The 15,740-nt window shown below is 50.1% G+C and overlaps 1 protein-coding gene across 1 annotated transcript; it reads left to right on the plus strand.

The window, feature by feature from the left end:
- Positions 1–1,006: 1,006 nt before the first annotated feature.
- Positions 1,007–3,168, plus strand: LOC119341845. Its single transcript, XM_037613693.1, has 2 exons — positions 1,007–1,596; positions 2,668–3,168. Exons 1-2 carry the CDS (start codon positions 1,201–1,203, stop codon positions 2,770–2,772), a joined length of 501 nt encoding a protein of 166 aa, XP_037469590.1. The 5' UTR covers positions 1,007–1,200; the 3' UTR covers positions 2,773–3,168.
- The last annotated feature ends 12,572 nt before the right edge of the window (positions 3,169–15,740 follow it).

Below are 15,740 nucleotides of genomic sequence, written 5' to 3' on the forward strand. Positions count from 1 at the left end.
TTTGAACATTAAATTTGAAATGGCAAACATTTTTATAAACATGTTTTTTTTTAAACTGGGAGGTACTATTAACTAAATTGTTTTAATCTATACCTATATTAATAAAACTCGGCGAATTTTTGAACTATGCCCACATGATGCTTTGTTTTACTTCACTTTATTAAACTAGGGATATGGAAAGAATCTTTTTCTCTGTCGCATCTTCACGTACAACGAGTCTCACTCGGTCCAGTGACTCCCGTCAAAATGCATGGGAAGTCCAACCAAGGTTTCATGCATGGTCTATCTGACACAAGCTACTCAATTTACATGATGACACAGACATATATTATGTGCAGTGCTTTTCCCTATTATATTAGCCAGATGATAAAAGTACTGCGTTCAACACTCTTGATCTTCGTCGGACACGAAGGCGGCTCAACAATCCAGCAATTGGACCTTGCCAACCTTCGTTAGTGACAACTGGTACTGCGACCACCGGCGATGAGAACAGCAAAGACGACAAGCGGAAACATGTGTCTGATGTTATATTGAAATGAAGGATGTGGACATGAGGATGAGGTATTAGTCATGTTTATTATGTTATGGACATGAGGGTGAGATCTTTAGCCATGCTTAATAGGTAAGGCGTGTGAGGGTTGTTTTCTCCATTGCAATGCACGGTCATGTTTCTTAGTATATCCTTAAAAAAAGAAGGTACTGATACTTCACCGCAGCGACGTACGTACTGTAAGGCCTTGTACAATGGGAGATGCTTGGGGATGCTTAAAAAAATAAATTGAGTTTTTCTGAAGCACCGGTGCCTATTTCTACAGAAGAAACGCTTAGTTAAGCGTCTATCCTGTACTTAAAAAAAATATGATTTATTTCTCTAAACACCTCTTCTAAGCATCTTGCATTGTACAAGGCCTAATGTACGCCACGAGGCACGCGTGCGCCGCAGATACACGGCGAACCCGCCGAGCCGAACATCAAGAGCAGCAGCCGAGACGAGCGGCGCGGGAGACCCAACCAGAGTCCAGACTCTAGAGTAGTGGGCGGGCGGTACCATGCAGCGTCACCTCGGTCGTTAGTACCACCCGACCACCCACCGGGGCGCCGCCCCCATAAATCAGCAGCATCATTGCCCGCCTCCACCGCCGCCGCCCTCCCGCCCCTATTCCCCCCGTCGATCGACCCCTTCGTGAACAGGGAGCGCGGATGGGCAACTGCCAGGCGGCGGAGGAGGCGACGGTGGTGGTGCAGCACCCGGGCGGGCGGGTGGAGCGGCTCTACTGGGCCACCAGCGCCGCCGAGGTCATGCGCGCCAACCCGGGCCACTACGTCGCGCTCGTCACCCTCCGCGTCACCGAGGGGGACGGCCAGCAGCAGCGGCGCGGCGCGGTGCGGCTGACGCGGGTGAAGCTGCTCAAGCCCCGCGACACGCTGCAGCTCGGCCACGCCTACCGCCTCATCGCCGTCGACGAGGTCACCAGGGCCGTGCAGGCCAGGAAGGAGGAGAAGACCAGGAGGGCTCAGCGGCAGCGGCAGCAGGCCGGCGGGGGGCCGGCCTCCGCCGGCGATGACCAGTCCCTGATGGACGACGGTCTCGATCAGGTATAGTACCTTCTTGGCCATAATTGCTCCCCCATGTTTCGCTGTTCATCGATGGCAGCTCCTTTGTTTCTGTATCATGCATGTTCTTCCGCGTGATGGTCAGTAATCAGCCAATAGTACTTTGCATGTACAAGAACCTACTCTTTTTCTTTGCTTTGTGGTCTCCCCCTGTTCGCTGGTTCATTCCAGCTCTTCACTAATCACTACGACTACCTCCTCATTTTTAATTTGAACTAGTAGTGCATATGTGCAATTGATCAAGACATGTCATTACTAAGTCTCTAAAACGTTGGTATCTGACGAAATAAGGAAGGCAATTTTGGGCTCATCGTTTGTTCTTCAGAAATTTGTATTTGTGTCCTTCCAATTTTGAAATTTGTGAAGTTCACAAGAGTATTTAGTCCTTATCCAGTCTCCAATATGAAAAGAGGTTTTTCTTGATTGTGACATAAGAGTAGGTAACTGAGTTAGTTAACCTGCTAATGCTGCAGTTTGCTGTTAACTTGGGGTAGCTTTGACCATAAGACCATTTGCACTTGTTATTTTTTTGTTCAGCTGGCCACCCTCCTAATTTGTATACCTTATTACGAGTTAGTATGACACAATAGTACCTAACCGCCCAACCATTTTTGATTTACTAAAGATATCATACATTAGCCGATCATGACACAATGATGACTTGAATAATGTACTCTAAACATGATATGATAGCTCCTTATATACATATAATGGGCATATTATTCCCACTCAAAGCTAGACTATACTTTGGGCCACATCTTGCTTTGCTCACACCACATGGAAACGGCAGCGACGGATACCTAGAATTTCCTGCCGCCGCCCAAACAAAATCCTGCGAGCTAGCTAGGTTGACATTCTCCAATCGCAATGCCAGATACATGAGGAATATGGCGCCTGCTACCAACTACTAGTGGACAAGGAATCGTTCACCATTTATTCTCTCAAAACTCATGGGAATCGTCACTCATTACGATCTTTAAAACTTAGTACTGTACAACATGGCAAATTGGCATGTTCTGATTACTCTGCTGCCGCCCGTCGTGTATATTGCAGTTGGAGCAGCAGGACAGGGACGGCCACCCGAGCAGCTCGACGAAAGGCTCGAGGCATCGCCAGTGGCGCCCGTCTCTGCACAGCATCGCCGAAGTCAGCAGCTGATGCGGCCGACGCATGGCCTGTATTTTAGAGTTCAAGTTCATCTCATCAGATGGTTGCTAGATTCAAGCTCAACACCGGAAGATGAGCGTCTGCAAATTACCGGTTTTAACTCATCTTTTTAGTGAGATTAAGGTTGGTGCCTCCGCATCTCAGTGTTGGGACAAAGAGGAAGTTTGAACTAGCAGTGTGGTGTTCGGTGTAGTAGTAGTATATTATTCAGTTATGATGCAAAGTACGTATCTTTGCAGGTGGGTTTTGAGGATCTTGCTGTTGCTGTGTACTATACTGTATTGTTGTCGTTGTTGGTGCCTAATTCGCAATCATAGGCTCGCTGCATATTTGCAATCATAAGGTTACTGCAATGATATATATAATCAGAGCTGGCTGGAATCCACACTTTTATTTGTTGGAAGCAAAGTACCACATGTATCCGATTGTTATTGTTTTGTGCAGGTGGAGTGGGTCGTGACAAGGCGGAAAGATCCTTGATCAGGCGCGCGCAAACCTGAACTGAATGAAACGTGGGTCCAGTTGTGTTGGAATAATTGTTTCAGCATAATGAATCAAAGAGGCATTTGGCCATGTTTCTACAACCTCCAAATAAGTGGAGTATATCCTGCAAGTAGCCAGGCGTATATGTTGATGCAAGTAGCCCAGTGCTGGTTACGAGATACTCCATGAGTAATTGTGGTATCTACGACGAAAGTGGTTTTTTTTTTTTTTGGAGATGGGATTGGTGCCTAACTGATTTCAGACAGCGGATTGTGATTTCCTAGCTTAGCATCCTGTGCAGGAGTAAGAGACGGTCACTAGTGCTCGCCACGCTGACCTACCTACCAAAGCGGTTCTCACTTTCACTGATTGGCTTTCAGTCGAGCAGCGCAGCCCAGCGCGCGGCAGCGTGACACGTAAACGAAGCCGCGAACGCCGTTGTTTTCAGGCGACAGGCGCACCCGGAAAGCGGGCGGGCCTTCTCGATCTCCTCCGCCCACTCTGCTGCGGAGCCAGGACACAAGCAGGCCACGCCGAGGACGCGACTGGCGGCCGCGCCCATGCCGTTCCAGGGCGTGGGGATGCACCACGGCTCCACTACTTCCACATGTTTGTGTGTGCGTGATCCTCCTCGTCCCCGCCAGTACGCTGCAACGCAACGCCCATACCATCGCAGCCTTTTTTGACGTCGATCATGCACGCTGCGGTAGGGGCGCTGTTCCGGGCATTTGGTTGGGTTCGGTTCTTTTGACGTGCCTTTGGCCGAAAGGAGCCCCGCGAGGACGCACGTACGCCGCCCGCATGCATGATTTGATGTTGGGCGGCAGCGGCACGAACTGGGACGGGCGAGCAAAAGTGGCCAGGGCAACGGGCCATCATATCGGAATGCCGGGTTACACCAACTGTTTACTTTGTCTCGCTGCCTTTTTCTTTTTCGTTTCTTGGTTCACGGTGGAAAGGAGGTACGCAGTGCCGACGCATGCCATCCGCATGCGCCCGGCGCGCACTCACGCGTGGCGGTTGACAAAGCTGTGTCACGTCATGGGCATATGCGGTTCGGCTCCATGGCGTTGTTTGGATAGGAAGAATATACAAAACTAGATCTCTATAAACTAGGAAAATTGTTTAACTGTATAAAACCTTGTTTGGCTGCTCCACCTAATCCATGAATTTAGAAAACTTAGGGTGTGTTCGGTAGTTACCTAGGGCTGAAAAATCCTCAAATCCGTCCCCCAACTCCAGCATCTAGCTTCCCACGAAAACTCCTGGAGTTTTGATCCCGTTCGGTGCGGCAGCTTCTCGTTAAAAGCTAAACAACCATGCCGCACGAGTGACAGGCACGAGAGCACACACGGACAACACGAGGAGAGGACCGACAGCGAGCGCCCCCACTACGCGAGGAGAGGACGGCGGCGAGCTGCGCGCGCGAGGAGAGGACGACAGCGAGCTGGTCCGGCGAGGAGAGGACAGCGGCGAGCTGCTCGCGTGAGGGAGGACGGCGACGAGCTGCTCGCGTGAGGGGAGGACGGCGGCGAGCTGTTCTGGAGAGGATAGGACAGCGGCGAGCTGCGCGCGCGAGGAGAGGACGATGGCGGCTAGGGTTGCGGGAAGGACAAGGGGAATGGAGGGGGCCTGTGGGTATGACGAGGGGAATGGACGAGTCGCTGGAGGGAGTTGACGAGAGCGAAGCGGTACGCAGGGCTCACTTCGCGGTGGCAGGCGCAGGTAATTTCTCTCAACTCCCGCTTCCCAGTTTCCTCGGAGCCAGCTTTTCCGAGCTCCGCGACTCCGTCGATTTTGCACGTAGTCCAGAGCCAGCTTCTCGGCCCAATAACCAGGATTGGAACCGTTCGGCTGGACTCCGAGGCTGGATACGAGGATTTCAGAAGCCAGAGGGCTCCCGAACACGCCCTTAGTTTCCAGAAACCCAGGATTCCGGGTTTGTGGAAAAACGACTATTAGTCGTTTTTGCAAAAACACGTTTCACAAATATTGATACCTCATGCAACTTCATTTGCCTACAGGAGACGAAATTAGCCGCAATTGACCCTTTTGTGGCTTCTTTTTTGGGAGGTCGAAGACTGAAGAACTTTGCTGAAAAACCTGTTGATGGCACCAAGGGGGGCATCCTTCTACTCTGGAATGAACACAATATGAAGGTGGACAACATCCACATTGGCACATTTTGCATCTCCGCGAATGTCTCTATCGTCAATACACCAGTTTCCTTCAAACTCACTTCTGTTTATGGGCCTACTAAAAGTAATCTGAAAGACTCTTTCTTCCAAGAGCTTGTGAGCATAAAACCTCCTCGGGGCACTAGATGGCTCGTTATGGGAGACTTCAACCAAGTTTATCGTGCCCGAGACAAAAACCGTGCAAATGTTGATCGATCTCGACTGGTGCGCTTTCGGAACGCCCTTAACTCCTGTGAGCTAAAAGAAATCCATCTACAGAATAGAAAGTTCACTTGGAGCAACGAGCAGACTAACCTGACCTTGAGCAAATTAGACTCTTTTTTCTGCAATGAGGATTGGGATCTCGATTTCGGCACACACATTCTCCACGCGCTCTCATCCTCACTCTCGGACCATTGCCCACTCCTCTTGGCTAGTGACAAGGGACCAAAACGACCAAGATCTTTCCACTTCGAGAACTTCTGGATTAAAATGCCCAACTTCAAGAAAATCGTCCAGGACGCCTGGGCTGAGGAAACCAGCCACTCCAAGCCCTATCAGGTGCTTTTCCACAAGCTTAAGAGGACGAGCCAATGCCTTCGCAAGTGGAGCAGGTCCATCTTCTCGAACCACAAAATCCAACTTCACATGGCCCTTGAGATCATCCTCCGTCTTGACATTGCGCAAGAGCATAGGGCACTGTCGACGGGCGAATGGAATCTGAGAAAGGATCTTTAGAGAAAGGTTGTGGCCCTGGGAGTTCTTGAGAGGGCAAGGAAACGACAAAGCTCAATAATTAAGTTGCTCAAAGAAGGGGATGCAAATACTCGTTTCTTTCACCTTTGGATCAACCACCGACGGAGAAAGAACTTCATCCACCGTATTAAGCACAATAATGGTTGGGTCACGAGCCATGACCAGAAAAAAGACATTTTTCAGAATCACTTTAGAAAAACCATTGGGAAGGCCCCCCGCGCTCCAAAGACTTCAACTGGGGCTGCATCCCGCTATCTTCCTGTGACCTCTCAGACCTTGGATTGCCATTCAGCGAGGAGGAGGTCTGTGCTGCAATACATGAGCTTCCAGGAGACAAAGCTCCGGGCCCTGACGGATTCACGGGCATTTTCTTCAAAGAATGTTGGGACATCATTAAGCCGGAGATAATGCTTGTGGTCAATAATTTCTCCAATCTTCATGTCAACAACCTCCACTGGCTCAACTCGGCTAACATTGTCCTCATCCCTAAAAAAGATGGGGCAGAGGATGTATCCAACTTCCGGCCTATCAGTCTCATCCACGCGGTTGCCAAGATCATTGCTAAGATGATGGCTACTCGACTAGCCCCTCACATACATGCGCTTGTCTCCAACACACAAAGTGCCTTCCTTAAGAAATGAAGTATCCATGACAACTTCATGTACATTTGCAAGTTGGCCTGCCGTCTACACCGCACCAAATCACCAACCTTGCTTCTCAAGCTGGACATCAAGAAAGCCTTTGACTCGGTTAGATGGGATTACCTTATGGACTTGTTGCGCCACCACCACTTCCCGAGCCGGTTCTGTGATTGGATATCTGCTCTCCTTTCCACGGCCTCCTCCAGAGTGCTACTTAATGGTGTTGCAGGCGACCCAATCAAGCACGGTTGTGGGCTTTGACAAGGGGATCCTCTCCCCCCTGCTCTTTGTCCTCGCCATTGATCCTCTGCACCACATCCTAGCCAAGGCTACTGCGCAAGGCAACCTCCATCCCATCCGTGGCAACCCCATCCGAGCCTCCCTATATGCTGACGATGCGGCCATCTTTGCTGCTCCAATCAAGGAAGATATACAGTTTCTTGCGTCAATGCTCTCTGCCTTTGGTGATGTCACTAGGTTGGTCACGAACTGCAACAATAGCTTGGTCGCGCCCATTCGTTGTGCCCACATTGACCTTGACGACATTCTTCAAGCCTTCCCGGCGGTTCAGACCTCTTTCCCCTTGCGATACCTAGGCCTTCCCCTGTCGGTGACTAGACTTAAGCGCATACATTTTCAATACCTCGAGGACAAGATTGCGAGCAAACTGCCGCCTTGGTCGGCTATGCATGTTGCCACCCCCGGGCGCATTGTCTTGGTCAAAGCGGTCCTCACAGCCATTGCGATCTACCATCTCACGCCGCTGGAGCTGCCTGCTGAGATCAGGAAAAAGATTGATAGTCTGCGACGTGCCTACCTTTGGGCTGGTTGTGATAAGGTGTCGGGTGGAAAGTGCAAGGTTAACTGGGAGCTTGTTTGCAAGCCTAAGATTTTTGGCGGCTTGGGTGTGCTTAATCTCGAGAAGTTTGCGACCGCGTTTCGTCTTCGCTGGCTATGGTTTGAATGGGCAGACCCTCCTAAGACTTGGATGGGGATGGAAACACCCTGTTCAAACAGTGACAGAGATTTGTTCTCGGCTGCCACAATAGTGACTATCGGGGACGGCAAAAAGGCTAAATTCTAGGAATCCCCATGGCTAAATGGTCTCCGGCCTAAAGACATCGCGCCAAAGATCTTTGAAGTGTCCAAGAAGAAGGCATGTCTGGTTAACAAGGCCCTTGACAACAACTTCTGGATCCAGCAAATCGATACAACTTAGGGACTGACTTTGCCACACATCCAGGAGTTTGTGGTTCTGTGGGAGATGATTGATGGTGTCGCTCTCAATCATGATAGGAAGGACACTATATCTTGGAAATTCACTTCCAGTGGCGACTATTCAGCAGCTACAGCATACACGGCGCAGTTCGAGGGCCAAGTTCTCAGCTCAACCTCTCCCACAATCTGGAGGAATTGGGCTCCCCCGAAATGCAAATTCTTCACTTGGCTTATCATCCAAAACCGTGTGTGGACGGCAGATCGGTTACAGCGGCGAGGTTGGCCAAATTGCGGACTTTGTCCCCTATGAAAACAAGTCCAAGAATCTGCCGCCCATCTTCTTTTCCAATGTAGATTCACCGCCCGTGTCTGGACCGAGGTGGTCAACTGGCTTGGCATTCAGGACCACTCACCGCTGACTTGGTGCCACGAAGACACGGTTCAAGATTGGTGGCTGAAGACGATCAACACGGGAGGGCATATCAAGAAAGTGATTGGCTCTGTTCTGATGCTTGTCATGTGGGAAATTTGGAAGGAGCGAAACGCGAGAGTTTTTTGCAACACGGCTTCACCGACCACTATTATCACTGCCAAGGTCAAAGAGGAGACCCGACTTTGGGCGTTGGCGGGAGCCAAACACATGAGTGCAATTATGTCGCGAGAGTAGTATTTTATTTTGCCGCTTTGCGGCTTTTGTCTAAACCTTCTTCTTAAATAATGAAATTGGCAAGTCTTTTGCCTTGTTTCAAAAAAAAAATACGGATACAACTACTTTTCTCCACATCTCTCTCGTTCCTCAACATTTCATTGGCTCTAGTTTTACTTGAGGAAGAGTGTAAGTCCTTCGGTAGCTCCATTGGCGACCACGAGACGAGCACAACAACTTGACCTTCAGGCAGGTGATAGACTGAGCTCCGGCGCCGGCATGGTCGCCGCCGCGTGGCTGACCGCCATGGACGTCAGGGTGGACAGCGGCGAGCACTCTCACGAGTTATGCGGTGCCTGGGTGTGGCTGCTCCGTTCACATCATAGACGGCCTCGACCACCAAGGTAAACGCTCGCCGGCGGCCGCCCGCACATACTGGAGGTGTGAGGGCAGGCGAGAAGCAGCCCAGGTGGAGCATGTGCAGGGAGGAAGCAACGACCTCGGTGCTATGGAAAGGGCCATCGCCGGTCGATAGCATGCGCAGCCTTGCAGGCCCGACCGGAGGCGAGCAGTAGCCTGGGCAAAGGAAGAATCATATCTAAAGCTTGGTCATGTACTCTCGTCAATGGACGATAGGGGAAGAAGGAGAAGGTCACTGGCTCACGGGTTGACAACAAAAGGAAAATAAGAGTTGGCTATCCAAACAATGAATTGTACCAGCCCGGTTCTACTTTTTGCTAACCCAAACAAAGTTTTCTATAAACTCGTTAACGATAAAAAATATTGTAAAACTGGTTTTGCGAAAATTCAGCTAAAAACTCGTACTATATATACCCATGGATAAAATTCACTATCCAAACAACGCCTACAAGTACAAAGCTGAGCCAATTCAGTCGAATAGTTACCGTGCGAGGTGCTCTTGGGTCGTCTAACTCCTTTTGTTTTTTGTGAGATGGCAACAAAGTCAACTCATTGATGCAAATTAAAACAACATTTTACCAACTGAAGTTTTCTCTAAATAAACACAATATGTCTGCATCATATCAAAAATATTGGAATGAATGCAAACAACATCGATCGGTCCCCCGCAAAAACAACAACAACAACATTTTTTTGAGGAACCGGCAGGAGCACTGCCTTTTCAAATAAGAAGGAGAATAACGTTTATGTACAAGAGTGTTCCGGTTTTTTGAGGAGAAACCGGACAAAAACCCCTAAAAACCCACACGATGGCACTAATCAGCCAATACCGGCTGCCACCTGTGCCCGGCCAAAGGCCAGAGACCTTTGCTTGATGTCTTCGAAGGCAATAGCTGCAACCTCTAGGTGCGTGAGGCGAGTTCCATTGAAGATGCGTCGGTTTCGAACCTTCCAGATGTTCCAGATGGTGAAAAGGAAGCGGCCACTCCGCCTTCTTCTGTCATTCTTGGGCAAATTGATGGTGAGCGAATCCCACCAGTCCGAAATCCCCATCGAAGGGGCAATGTGGGCGTGGCCCCAGAGTCCTCTCCCGTCCACACCTGGACGAGAGACCAAACTGCGGTGGCAAATGGGCAGTCCTTGCAGAGATGAGTGGCCGTCTCCGGAGCCCAAAGGCAAAGGGGACAGCAAGGGTCGTGCGGCCAGCCACGAAAGGCTAGCGTGTCGGCCATGAGGATCTTCCCATGGAGCACAAGCCAGGCGAAGAACTTACATTTTGGCTCAGCGTGTGCCTCCCAAATCTTGGTCGGGGAGAACCTGGGATAGGATCTAGAGAACTGGGCCGCGTAAGCCGAGGCAGTAGAGTATATGCCATTGGGGGTCCACCGCCAAGTGATGGAGTCCTCCTGGTCCGGGTTCAACACCACTTGAGTGATGACTGAAGCGAGGGCAATGAACTCCTGCAGGTGGGTAGGCGATGAAAGACGGGCAACCGATCTGATCCAGTTCTCCTCGTGGAGCTCCTTCATCATAGATCTCCGCTTCCTGGTGGCAATTTTGTACAGCTCCGGGAAGGCCCGGGACAGAGGGCCCCGTCCTTTCCAATCGTCGTGCCAGAATAAGGATTTTCTCCCATTGCCGAAGGATATGGTGGTAGAAGCCCTAAAGAGCGCCATATCCATCTCATCACAAGGCACCGCAGAGCCCACCCATTGGCGGTCAGGATTAGTCCACAAAAGCCAAGGCCAGCAAAGTCGGAGCGCCCAACCAAATCTCTCGAGGTCTGTGCTTCCCAGGCCCCCCATGGGCTTAGGCCGGTAGACAGTCTTCCAGTTGACCAGAGAGTGTCCACCAGACGCGTTTTTTGAGTCTTCCCCACATCAGATGAAGTTACGAGTGATCTTACTAAGCTTCTGGATTTCCCAAGTGGGGAGCGGGAGCACAGTGAGGTGATGACTTGCGATGGCGCACAACACGGACTTTGCAAGGGAGACCCTGCCCGGATGCACCAGATTCTTCCCCTTCCAGCCCGGCAACCTGCCCATTGCCTTGTCCAGAAGAGGTTGAAGGTCAACCCTTCTGAGCCACCTGGTATGTAGTGGGAGACCCAGGTATCGGCCGGGGAACGAGGCCAGCTTGGCCGGGAAGGCTGAGAGGATGGCCGGGAGATCAATGTCTTGGCAGCAAACGGGAAACACCTCGGTCTTGCTGACATTTGTGATGAGGCCTGATGCATCCCCAAAAAAGGCAAGGATTAGAGCGATGGCGTCGATCTCTTCTTTGACCGGGTTAGCAAAGATGCCAGCATCGTCCGCATAGAGAGAAACCCTGCAGGAGGCCGGCCGCGCCATGATGGGCTTGAGGATCCCAGCCTAGGAAGCCGCCCTGAGCATAAGTTGTAGAGGATCGATGGCCAGAATGAAGAGCATAGGCGACACCGGGTCACCCTAGCGAAGGCCTTTTCCATGCGCGAATGGGTTCCCGGCTCCCCATTTAACAACACCCTGGAGGAAGATGAAGCGAGGGTCTTGCAGATCCAGTCCCGCCAGTGCTGATAAAACTGAAAAACATCGATCGGTGATAAAACTGAAAGTTCCATCAATGTTTTCAAACTTGGCGTCTCAAGTGAAAACACTATGGAAGACTGAGCCTACAGAAGCTGGGATAGTAACCTCGAAGGTTTTGAAAAGCCGCTTGAACCGCCTACCCTAATAGTCAAGGTTCTGATGTCCCCAATGCATCATGGTTAGAGAATTTTCAACAAACGCCCAATGCGCGGCGCGCTAAAAACCAGTTTGCAGCGTGCCGATCGCCTGGTTTGGTGCGGCGGGCAGCGCTGGCTCCAACAGCCGCGGTAAAATGCAGTGTTAGAATAAATTTGAGGCACTCCGCCGATCATCCGAGGACCAAGCAATCACACGAGCACGACACCGAGATTTGTTAACGAGGTTCACCAATATGGCTAAATCCCCGGGGCCTGACTATGGGCGCTCCTCCCCATGATACCGCTATAATACCGCACCCGGTCGCCCTGGACGCCGACACATGCCGCCGACTTCCCCTGCGTTCAGGTGCTATTATGTTGGCATAGGTTACATCTTGTGTCTACCCTCGCTATATATGAGAGGCCTAGGATACAAGTGTCCTACTTGGACACGACTCCATATCCTATATAAACACAATACAACTACAAGTCCAACTGTAAGCTACCTTGTACACTATATTCGACACAACTCTAACAAACTCCACCTTGGCGAATATTCTCCACCACCATGAATTCATCAATGCGTCAAACTTCCATGTACATTGGACTTGAGCTTATCTCGTGAGTTCTACTACTACTCCAAAGACTCCATATGACTCCACCTGCAACTTGTAGTCCCTTCTTTTCTTGACCACGTCAACACTCGAGCAAAATTAAGTTCCACATTACTCTAGTTTGTGCTCCCAACTTCCAGAGTATCAGCCCAACGCCATCACACACTGATCATTGACCTGCCTGAAAGTGAACAACTCACATATTGAGTGTCACACATAAGAGTTACCTGAACTCAACATCATCGCTCCTTTCTTGACTGCATGTCTGAAACTTGAAGGAATTTCACCATTGCTTGTAATCATCGTGAGTCAAATTTGCAGTTATCTCACCACATGTATGACCACCAGAGCCCTGGCCCGTCTCCATGTCCCGTGCTAACTGCATGCCTCGATGCTATTACCGCGTCGAGCCTCCGCTGTCCCGATCAAGTCTCAAGGGTCGCGAACCCACACCACTCAACCCCCACTACAGAGTACCATCGGTCATCACCGACCAATGATGAGTTTCACGCTTCCATCAGACCAATGGGCTCCAGTCTGAATTATGTGTCCCTCGCTTTTCCCCTTGCTGAATAGGCTTTGATTCCCTGGATCCTTACACCGTAGCCCCTCAATCCAGCTTCGAGTGAAGTCTTTCGGACTCCAACTCCACCTTCAGTATGACTCCATTGTAGATGATCAGTCCACCCTTGTGCCCCGTTGACATCAATATCTCATGTGCGCACCATCTTGAATCAACCCCGCGTCATAGTCTTGTCAAAGTCACACAAGCCGTCGGGCCTGTGCCACGTGTTTCCACGCCCCAGAAGTTGGTCACCATCAACATCAGGCTCTTATGTCGCTATCGTCGATCCAAGCACCGTCTTCTGTACCAACCGACTCACGTCGATCTATCAGACTGACAAGCCTGACCCAGCCGAACTTCCCCGACTGCAACCATCTATAACTCCTCACAGTTCTCATCATCCGTCTGGCTTGACATCCCACAACGCCTTCAAGCATCCCTGTTGTGCCAACAAATTTTCACCCTTATCTGCCATAACCCAAGGTTTTTGGTTCCACGAACTTCTTCACCTCAAACCTGGAACCCGTTGACATCCAGGTTCTTCGTACGAATGACCCTGTGAAAAAACCATATGAGCTTTCCACGCGACTCTACTTGGTCTTCACGTGAATAGCTCCTGTCTTGCTATAACTCCTGATGCTAAGCTAATTGCTTTGTCAATGACTTTTACTTTCCGATGCACTTTGTTTAGAGCAGCCTTGATGTTGCACGTCTCTCTCTCGTCCACCAGGAGAACACGTCTCCTCTAGGGACTCGGTCCCCCTTTTTTTCTATCAAACAAATCCCACATCCAAGCTTCGGCTTGCACACATATGCTACAGCTCTCACGCACGACCCAACACCGAGTCAGCGCCTTGGACATTCGGGCCTCTTGGCAGCCGCTCACGACCCTTATGGGCCTCAGCTCAATCGTTGGGCCGCAACCTCCACTGCCGCTGGCTTGCCCTAGCAGCGTCTGCCTGCACATGCTGCTTTTTCCAGCGATTTCCCCTGAGCCGCCACCGCTAGCACTCATTTCCGATCGCTGTACGCTCGCTCGATTGATCCTCTGATCCATCGCCACACGTCCCTTGCTACCGCAACCCGCACAAGTGGCTAATCCAACACCAGCTCCAACCGCTGCTTTTCTTATCTTGCCGAGAACTCCGTTAGCTTTCGATTGCTTCTTTTTCAATCTTGTCGAGAACCACGCCATAGCCAGCTGCATCTCGAACTCGATATTTCCTCTAAATCAACAGAACCGCAACCTCCTCGTAACCTTGCTCATGATACCACTTGTTAGAATAAATCCGAGGCACTCTGTCGATCATCCGTGGACCAAGCAATCACACGAGCACGACACTGAGATTTGTTAACGAGGTTCACCGATATGGCTACATCCCTGGGGCCTGACTATAGGCGCTCCTCCCCATGATACTGCTACAATACCGCACCTGGTCGCCCTGGACGCCGGCACATGCCGCCGGCTTCCCCTGCGTTCCGGTGCTATTATGTTGACATAAATTACATCGTGTGTCTATGCTCGCTATATATGACAGGCCTAGGATACAAGTGTCCTACTTGGACACAACTCCATATCCTATATAAACACAATACAACTACAAGTCCAACTGTAACCTACCTTGTACACTATATTAGACACAACTCTAACATGCAGCGCGCAAAAATGCAGTGCGCGCGCTCTCGCACAAACAACATATGCGCATCAAACACAAGCAAGAAGATCAAACACAAATAAAATAAATCAACAATAAATAGTTCAATTTCGTTATTACAACTCAAACAAATAGTTTATCTTTCAATACAACAAATAGTTTATCTTTCAATACAACAAATAGTTCAACAATACAACATCAAACGCACAAATCATGATGCTCTTTGTTGGCCATTCCAAGCCCACCACTCCTCAACGAGATCCTTCTAAAGATCATCATGCACCGTGGGACGTCGAATGGCATGATAGGAGGCGACAAAACGGGCCACCCTTTCAGCCCTCCACCGCACTCGCACGGGATGTCCCAAGAGCTCATAGTGAGGGTAGTCTACATCTTGAAAACACTCATTCTCGATGATCATGTTGTGCATGATCACACAAGCGTGCATGATGTACCAAAGCATCTTTTAATCCCAAAATCTAGCCGGTCCTCTCACTCAAATTGGGCTTGCAAAATCCCCAAAAGCTCTCTCCACATCTTTTCTAGCTGCCGCCTGAGCATTATGGAAATCAAGATTTTTCTTACCTTCCAGTTTTTTCAACGGCTTCACAAATATTTGTCACTTTGGATAGATGTCATCCGCAAGATAGTAGCCATAGTTGTATGTACGACCATTTGCTACAAACGGCACCGGTGGCAGTTCACCATTTGCAATCTTATTCATTAGTGGTGACCGGTTGACAACGTTGATGTCATTCAAAGATTTAGGCATTCCAAAAAAGCATGCCAAATCCAAGTCTCTTGATCGGCCACCGCTTCAAGGATTGTAGTGGAACCCTTTTTTTGGCCGTCGAATTGCCCATGCAATGCCTTTGGACAATTCTTCCAACTCCAATGCATGCAATCTATTGAGCCAAGCATACCTGGGAAGCCGCGAGCTTTGTTCATCTCCAATAGCCTTGCGGCGTCTTCAACATTGGGAGATCTCAAATACTCCTGGCCAAACACTTGCACAATTCCAACTGCGAAGCGCTTGACACACATGATGGCTTGGCTCTCACCCATGGCCAAGTGATCATC

Source organism: Triticum dicoccoides, chromosome 7B (assembly GCF_002162155.2).
Source record: "Triticum dicoccoides isolate Atlit2015 ecotype Zavitan chromosome 7B, WEW_v2.0, whole genome shotgun sequence".
In the NCBI taxonomy this organism is placed as follows: domain Eukaryota; kingdom Viridiplantae; phylum Streptophyta; class Magnoliopsida; order Poales; family Poaceae; genus Triticum; species Triticum dicoccoides.